Source organism: Hippopotamus amphibius, chromosome 9, assembly GCF_030028045.1.
Source record: "Hippopotamus amphibius kiboko isolate mHipAmp2 chromosome 9, mHipAmp2.hap2, whole genome shotgun sequence".
NCBI classification, from domain to species: domain Eukaryota; kingdom Metazoa; phylum Chordata; class Mammalia; order Artiodactyla; family Hippopotamidae; genus Hippopotamus; species Hippopotamus amphibius.
The window spans coordinates 115,229,228-115,237,471 of NC_080194.1; the positions used below are offsets into that span (position 1 = coordinate 115,229,228).

Below are 8,244 nucleotides of genomic sequence, written 5' to 3' on the forward strand. Positions count from 1 at the left end.
AAAGGCAACGTGATGGGATGGAGGTCTACCAAGAGGGAGGCATGACACAAGCAAAGGCATGGAGCTCCAGGTGCGAACCTGAGGCCCAGGGATGAGGGGCAAGAGTGGAGGCCACATGGGGTCTCAGTGGCCAAACATTGTCTGGAGCCAGGTTCTGAGGTGTTTGATCTTATGAACAATGAGGATCCCAGGAGGCATCTTTGGCTGTCTTTCTGCTGCATTCTAATTGTTTTAGTAAGGCTAATTCCAACTCAGTCAACACAGTAACTCCTTATTTGATTAACTCTGATTTCTCTGTATTTGATTAACCAGCCTCCTCATTCCACAACGATAAGAGAGTTTACTGAGTTACTTTTGGAAATTCAAATGCTGTTATCTACACAGCTTGGTAGGATCTACAGGGAGATGGGTTTACGTAACATTGTCACTAAACCACTTGGTTATCTTAATTTTCTCACTTTCTCAACTGAATTAAAAAAAAAAAGATAAGAGCCTGGAAGCTGGGTAACAGCAGGCAGGTGTATTAACCATTATTACAAAGATAACTTCCTTTTTTTTTTTGCGTGCTAAGTACATGTTGACTAAGTGCTCTGCCTGCATTGCCTCTTCAGCCCTCACAGTGACCCTGGGTGGGGGAGTTGTTATTTACATCTTACAGAAGAAGAAGCTAGCTGACAGAGGTGAAGCAATTTACCAAAGATCACAAGGTTAGTAGGTAGAAAAGATGGGCTTTAAACACAGCAATCTGATTCCTGGGCTCTTAATGCTGAGAGAACACACTCCCGGCTGGCATTCAGGACATCTCAGTTCAAAATCCAGCTCTGTCGCCTTGGACTCATTTCTTCCCTTGGAGATATAAGAGATCATCCAGCCCCACCTTTCCTTCATCAATCTCCTTCTAGTTGAGAAAGATCAGAGGTATGTCGTCTAAGAAAGAGGGAAAAAAATTAGACTCCTTGCCCCCAGTCCAGGGAAGGCAAATAGTTCACTCAGATTGACTGATGGTAATTCATGTAGGATCAATAGAAAAGAAGGCTGGGTGGACTAGCAATGAATTAGTCACGTCTGCCATGAGTGTAGAAAGGGGCAGTGATAACCAGGTCATCACACATTTGACAACCCTGCTCTAATATTCATTCACACAAATCCACATTATTTTCAAAAGCACTTATAAACAAAATAAACACATTATACTATGGACATATGTTATTTTTCACCATCCTTCTTCTTCTGGTAAAATGACACAACCACAACCATCACAACAAAATAAACAATATAAAACCATAAACTGCAGGTGCACATATACACACACACACACCCCTCTGGTTTTCCTGTGGGAATCTATCCCTTTCCTGCTCTTAAGCCTAATTCCATCACCCTACCCCCCAACAGTAATAAGCACATGGCCAGGTCTGACCAATCAAAGATCAAAGCATCCCACCTCAGCCTCAGTGATTGGTTCAGGGATGCCCACTTGACTCAAAGAAGGCCAGTGAGAGTGTAATGTTCCTTCCTCCAGCATGACTTTCCTGATTGGCTCTAAGACTGGAGGCACTGGTGGCTGTCTTGGTGGCCACTGGGGGAGCACCTTGGGCTGAATGAAGCCAACTTGGTGAAAAGCTTAAGGGATGGAGGGAACAATGTCGAAGAAATCACTTTAGCCTGATTCTAGCTTTGCTAGTTTAGCTAGTCTAGATCAAATCTAGTCTAATCTAGTCTAGAGCTAACTATACCACAGGAAGTTCCAATTACATGATCCTATATATTTTGCTTAAGCCAGTTTGAGTTCTGTTTCTGACACTTGGAAAAAAGTTATAATTAATGACTTACTTTGTTCAAAAAAAAATCTTTAGTGTTTTCTGTTGCAATGGACTGAATGTTTTTGTCCCTTTAAAATTTGTATGTTGAAACCTATTCCCTAATGCAATTGTATTAGAAGGTGGAGCCTTTGGGAAGTGATTAGGTTCTGAGGGTGGAGCCCCCCTGAATGGGATTAGTGCCCTTATAAAAGGGGTTCCAGGGAGCTCTCTTGCTCTCACTCTGACACATGAGGACACAATGAGAAGGTACAGTCTGCAACTGGAAAGATGTTTGTCACCAGAACCTGGCTGTGCCGACACCCTGATCTTGGACTTCCAGCCTCCAGAACTGTGAGAAGTAAATTTTTGCTTTTTATTAAATGTCCAGTCTATGATACTTTGTTACAGCAGCCCGAACTGAGAAAGACACCCCTTACCCACATTTCCACTTTCACTGACTGTTCTTTGCTGCACTCAAGGCTTCACGGACCTTATGCTTTTTTTTTTTTTTTTTTTGAATCTTAGACTTTTTGTAGTAAATGACTTACCATTTCCTCAGCGCACCATGCTCTTTCACTCTTTTCCCTGACAATTTATCCTCCATATATCAGCAAGGCCGGTCTTATCTGTTTAACTCATTATCTGCTTAAGACATTTTAATTGATAAGCATTATTCATTGGAGGATTCCATGACACTCAATACAGTATCTGTAATTGTAATGCAACATCCTCTGGCCTCTACTTAATAAAAATAATGAACACCGTGTGTCAGCCCCCATCCTAAACACGTCACTCGCATGAACTCTAACTTGCCCAGAAGCCCTTTGGGGTAGACTGTGCTTATCACCATTTTAGTGGTGGGCTACCCAAGGTAGAGAGTAGGAGAGCAGTTTCTGGGTCAAACACTCTGGTTCCAATTTGACTTATGTCACTTAGGATAATATTCTCTAGGTCCATCCATGTTGTTGTAAATGACAGAATTTCATTCATGGGGGTGTGTGTGTGTGTGTGTGTGTGTGTGTGTGTATAAATATATATATCTCACATACTCCTTATCCATTCATCTGTTGATTGGCACTTAGTTAGCTTGCATAGCTTGGCTACTGTAAATAGTTCTGTTATGAACATTAGCGTGCATGTATCTTTTCAAATTAGTGTTTTAGTTTTTTCCTGTTGTATATATCCAGTAAGTTAGCCTGAAAAAGACAAATACTGTCTGATACCACTTATATGTGGAATTTAAAAAATAAAGCAAAAGAATGAATATGCAAAACAGAAACAGACTTACAGATGTAGAAAACAAACTAGTGGTTACCAGAGGGCAGAGGGAAGGGGGAGGGGCAAGTCAGGGGTATGGGATTAAGAGATACACACTACTATGTATAAAATAGATAAGCAACAAGGATATATTGTATAGTACAGGGAATTATAGCCATTATTTTGTAATAACTTTGGATAGACTACAATCTGTAACAATACTGAATCGGCATGTTGTATACCTGGAACTAATACAATATTGTAAAACAGCTATACTTTAATAAAATAAAATTAGTAATTCAGAAAATAAAAAACCACTCTGACCCTGATGCTCAAGCTCTTGGCAACAGGCTGCACATCCACATCTCCAGACTCACCTCTCTTCTCCCCAGTGATGCCCCATTTGTACCATTCTCCTTTTTGCTCTTCCATCTCAGAGCTCTAAAGTGTTAAGAGAACTTGCAATTCTTTCATAGAGCAGAAAAGGCCACAGAGCATACCATGATAATTGGGCTTGTTTTGTGGGGAGGAAACGCCTGTCTTGGTGTCAGGACACGATGTAAAAATGTGTTTTTCTTCCACGTAAATTAGTCTGTGTGTTCACCCCATGCTGGTGATGGCCAGGCGACCGAACGGGGCATGGCATTAACTCTGCCCACGGAGATCACTCATTAGTATAAGCAGGGCCCCTGTCTGCATTTTCTTTTGTCTCTTTTCTCAGAGCAGAGCAGAACACAGGGTCTAATTGGGAGGCAGATTACAGAGCAAATGCGAATGAGCTTTTTCTTCCCAAACACTTCTCTTTAGCCTTGTCTACACTAGTGGAGAAATAATCCAGGGCAGGGGCAGGGTGCAGTAAAAGTAGGATGCAGACTCACTGTGCCTGCAAGCCAGAGACTTAGAAAAGTGTATTCATGGAATCTTGGAAACTCAATTCAGAGAATCTTAATAGTGAAGAGATGTTGAATCATAGATGCTCAGAATTAGAGTCTTAGAATTTTACATTCTTAGAATTGTGGAAATAAAGATGCAGCCACTGTAAAGCAATTATACTCCAATAAAGATAAAAAAAGGAAAAAGACTCAGCCAGACACCAGGACTACAATTGCCCTCTGTGAGGCTGCATTTCAGCTAGGTTGAACTTTCCCCATTTCCTCAAATGGGCTTAAGTTTCCCTCCCCCTGCCAGCCCCTAGTCCCTTTGTCTGACTAGTTTATGATCATCATTCGTGTCTCAGCAGAGATATCACCCCCTCATAGGGGCCATTCTCTCCAACTACACTACGACAGGCCCCTATGAGATGAAAATAAAAGCAGAGCCTCCTCGCCTTCCGTCACCATTCTCCTCTCCCCTGGGTTGACTTAATGCTTCCCCAGGGGCCCCTCAGCCCCTCTACCCCACCCCAATGGTTTGCAAAGTCTTCAAACGGAGGGATCTTAGCTCTTCTGTTCACCCCCAAATCCCCAGTGCCAGGCACATGCCTGACACAGAGGAGATAGTAATATCACTGTCGAATGTATGATTGAATAAATGATCTTGGGTTCTCTGGCTCTCAGGACTGGAAGGAACTTCAGTGTTAACCTTACTCAGCTGCTTCCCCCAAGTCCTTTGCAGAATCCCTGACCAATAGTTGTCCTGCCTTTGCTTGAAGTCCTGCAGAAAAGCGGAGCTCACCACCTCCAGGCAGGAGCAGCAATCCTTGCATTGTAGACAGACTCACATAACGTGCCCTGTGACATTACTTCCCTACTTTGGATATAACTCCTGGCATGACCTAGCACAGAGAAGAGCAGACTTGCAGTCCCAAGCAGCTCAATGATCCCGCAAAGGCTTAAAACAGATGCCTCACCCTGGCAAACTGGTGACCTAAGAGTTCTGACATAGAGTTGAACTCTCTGGTTCCATAATTTAAAAAAGCTAAACTTTGAAAGTATAATATAGATACAGAAAAGACCACATATCACAAGGGTACAGCTCAGTGGATTTGCACAAAATGAGCTTTGTTGTGCATCCAGCCCAAAGGAAGAAACAGGACAGGACCAATGACTCCTGCTCCCTCTGGTCACTCTCTGCAAGGCCCCGCTCTCTTGACTTCATGTTTATGGAATCCCACAGGGTGTATTCTGTTGACTATTAAGCAGTCTAAGATTTGGAAGAATCTACATTAAAACCTGGCAACACTGCATCCACAGTTCCTTATGGCAACTGTGGTTGGGTCTGAATGAATGACAGCTACCCCTTTATATGGTGCTGTTCAACCGGTCCCAGGTCTCACCACGCCCATCCTGGGTGCACCTGATCTGCTTCCCTTCGCTTGGCCCCTGTAGACATTCAATATTTTCCAATCATTGTCCAATTGTTTTTTCCTAGATGTTGGCACCTCTAGTGGCTACATCATTTCATATGGGGAAGGCTCGTGGTGGAGCAGAACAACGTTTTTGTTTTGGAAATAGATAGACCCGAGTTGGAATCCTGATCTGCTACAAACTGAAGGGTTCTACATAGCATAATGCTTAAGAACGTGGGCTCGAATGCCAGACAGCTCGGTTCAGGTGGGTTTCAGTATGACCTTGGGCAAGTTACTTCACCTCTCTGTGCCTCTGTTTCATCTAAGTGGACTAAAGAATGATGCCTACTTCATAGTGTTGATATGAAGATTACATGAATTTATGCTTGTAAAGCACTTAGAACAGTGAGTCCTGGCACATGAGATGTGTTTGTCAAACATTTAAATAGATACCCTTAAATATGTTATGTCACTCTTCAGAAACTCAGTTACCTCATCTATAAAATGGGAGCAGTAATGCTAGTTACCCAGGTTTGCTGAGAAAATTAAATGAGAGAACCCATTTTCAGGGGTTCCCACAGGTAGATGCCAGACGAATTTATTTGTTCTCCTTCTCTTCCCACCAAGAGGTAACCATTTGACCTTGGTTTCCATATGAACAATAAACAGAACTATTCAGGACTTGGCTTTGTTTTGGGCTTGGTGGTCTTGAGGCCATCCTCCCCCTCTGCCAATGCTCAGCCCTGGAAAGGGGCTTATCCGCTTGAGTCTATCTGCACCTCTGGCTTTCCCTCCTTAAATATCCATGGCCATCCATGACCTTTATTGTCACAGTTTATTTATTAATATGTTTGACATTGAGGCTGGACATTTTTTTTTTGTCTGTCTTGTTCATAGTTCATTTAAATATATACATTCATTTTTAAATATTCTCTTCTCTTTCTGACTTACTTCACTTAGTATGATAATCTCTAGTTGCATGCATGTTGCTGCAAATGGCATTATTTTGTCCTTTTTTATGGCTGAGTAGTATTCCATTGGATATATGTACCACATCCATTCATCTGTGCCTGGACATTTAGGTTGTTTCCATGTCTGGGCTATTGTGAATAGTGCTGCTATGAGCATAGGGGTGCATGCATCTTTTCGAATTATAGTTTTGTCTGGATACACGCTCAGGAGCTGGATTGCTGGGTCATATGGAAAACAGTACGGAGGTTCCTCAGAAAACTAAAAATAGAATTACGATAGTTCATTTTTAGAAGACAAAACTTCAAACTTAATATGTTCATCTTTCTAGGGTTCCATTTCAGGAGTTATTTTCCACTTTGTTCTGCATTTTGACATGAAAGACCTGTTTTCAAGAGGAATCAAGTGGCTCTGAATGGCATATTATTCATTCATTAGTTCATTTACTCACTCATCCATTCACAGGGAGGGTGGGAGGGAGTCGCGGGAGGGAGGGGATATGGGAATATATGTATAAATACAGATGATTCACTTTGTCGCACAGCAAAAACTGGCACAACAATGTAAAGCAATTATATTCCAATAAGGACCTTTAAAATGTGGGGAAAAAAAGTTTCTTCATGACGGCTAAAAAAAAAAAAAAAAAACTTAAGCACCATCCTTGTTTGTTGGGGAGATAAATTCTTTATTGAAAAATAGGTTAAATAAAATAAATAGAATCGTGGTTTGTTGGAAAATAAAACACAAGCAGAATTTCAGTCTCTCTCCACCCTGGCCTCTAGCTCTTGGCTTCTGCTTCTTACTGGACACTTTGGACAATGAGGCCTTGCTGGGCATGCCAAGCCTTCTTGGGCCCTTGGGAGTCTCTATCTTCCTGGCCAGCGATGCAAGCATCACCTTGGGCTCACTGTCCTTAGAAGGAGCAGTAGCCTTGGCTCTTAGCTTCCCCTGCTGCCTAGACAGTGACCTCTTTAAGGACCTTGGCTTCCCTCTTTTTTTGCCTGGGGAAGCAGCGCCATTCTTGCCCTTGGTGACCATGAGTTTTGAACTCCGACTCTCAGCTTTTGTCTTCCTGTGGGCCTTGGCAACTTGGCTACTCCTTCTGCCTCTGACCCTTGACTTCCCTCCAGGCTCGTTGGCACTGGGAGGGACCTGTGTTGTGTCATCTGGCTGTTGGGAGGACTTCCTGGCCTTGCCCAGTATTCCCTCTTGGTCTTTGGTCTGGCTACCTTTCCTGGGGAACTTCTCTTTGGGTACACCTGGTTTGGAGAGAAGCATCCTCATCTTTTCTAGCTTCTTGGGTCCTCTTTTCACCTCACTGGGTTGGGAGGGTCCTTCTTTGTCTCACTTGGTTTCTTGGACCCCTTCTTCTTGTCCTCACCAGTCTCCTGGAAGCCATCATGGTGGACGTCTTCTTGAGCTGGATTTTCCTTTTGTGCTTGGAAACTAATTTGAAGCTGCCAGTGGCCCCCTTGCCCTTGGAGTTGATGGGTCTGAGGAAGAGGCTGAGGTGCACACCCATGGCCAAGGCCCGCTTCAGCAGGTACTTGAACCAGATGACGCCCACTGCCTGGTGCTTCTGCAAGATGTAAACCCTGATGGCTGCACCGAGGTACCCTGGCACAGCAGCCATGCACAGCACAGGAGGCTGGCAGCGTGGCATTTGGTCACCATTATGACTCAGGCCTGGATTTTCAGACCCAGACCATCAGGATGATTCTACCATGGAGACAGAGGAGGTCAAGGAGGGCAAGGTGTCATTGGATGCAAAGTCCCTGGCAGCCACTGTACAGGCAATTGTAGGTGGCCAGCCCCCTCCCCCAGGCATCATGATATTGTTTTGCAGGAGCTGAAAAGCAAATCCTTAGCACCTGAATGGCATTGCTTCCTTCAATCTTCACAGCAATACTTGGAGTGCATGGACAATCATAA

At 43.4% G+C, this 8,244-nt stretch overlaps 1 protein-coding gene across 1 annotated transcript in view; it reads right to left on the reverse strand.

Annotated features, from left to right (window-relative positions):
- LOC130861009 (histone H1.8-like) overlaps positions 1–7,975 on the reverse strand; it is an 82,720-nt gene extending 74,745 nt beyond the window's left edge. The window contains 3 exon segments of the mRNA XM_057749515.1: positions 7,116–7,631; positions 7,634–7,696; positions 7,699–7,975. Of these exon segments, the coding sequence (XP_057605498.1) occupies positions 7,116–7,631; positions 7,634–7,696; positions 7,699–7,975 (856 nt within the window).
- Positions 7,976–8,244: the final 269 nt, after the last annotated feature.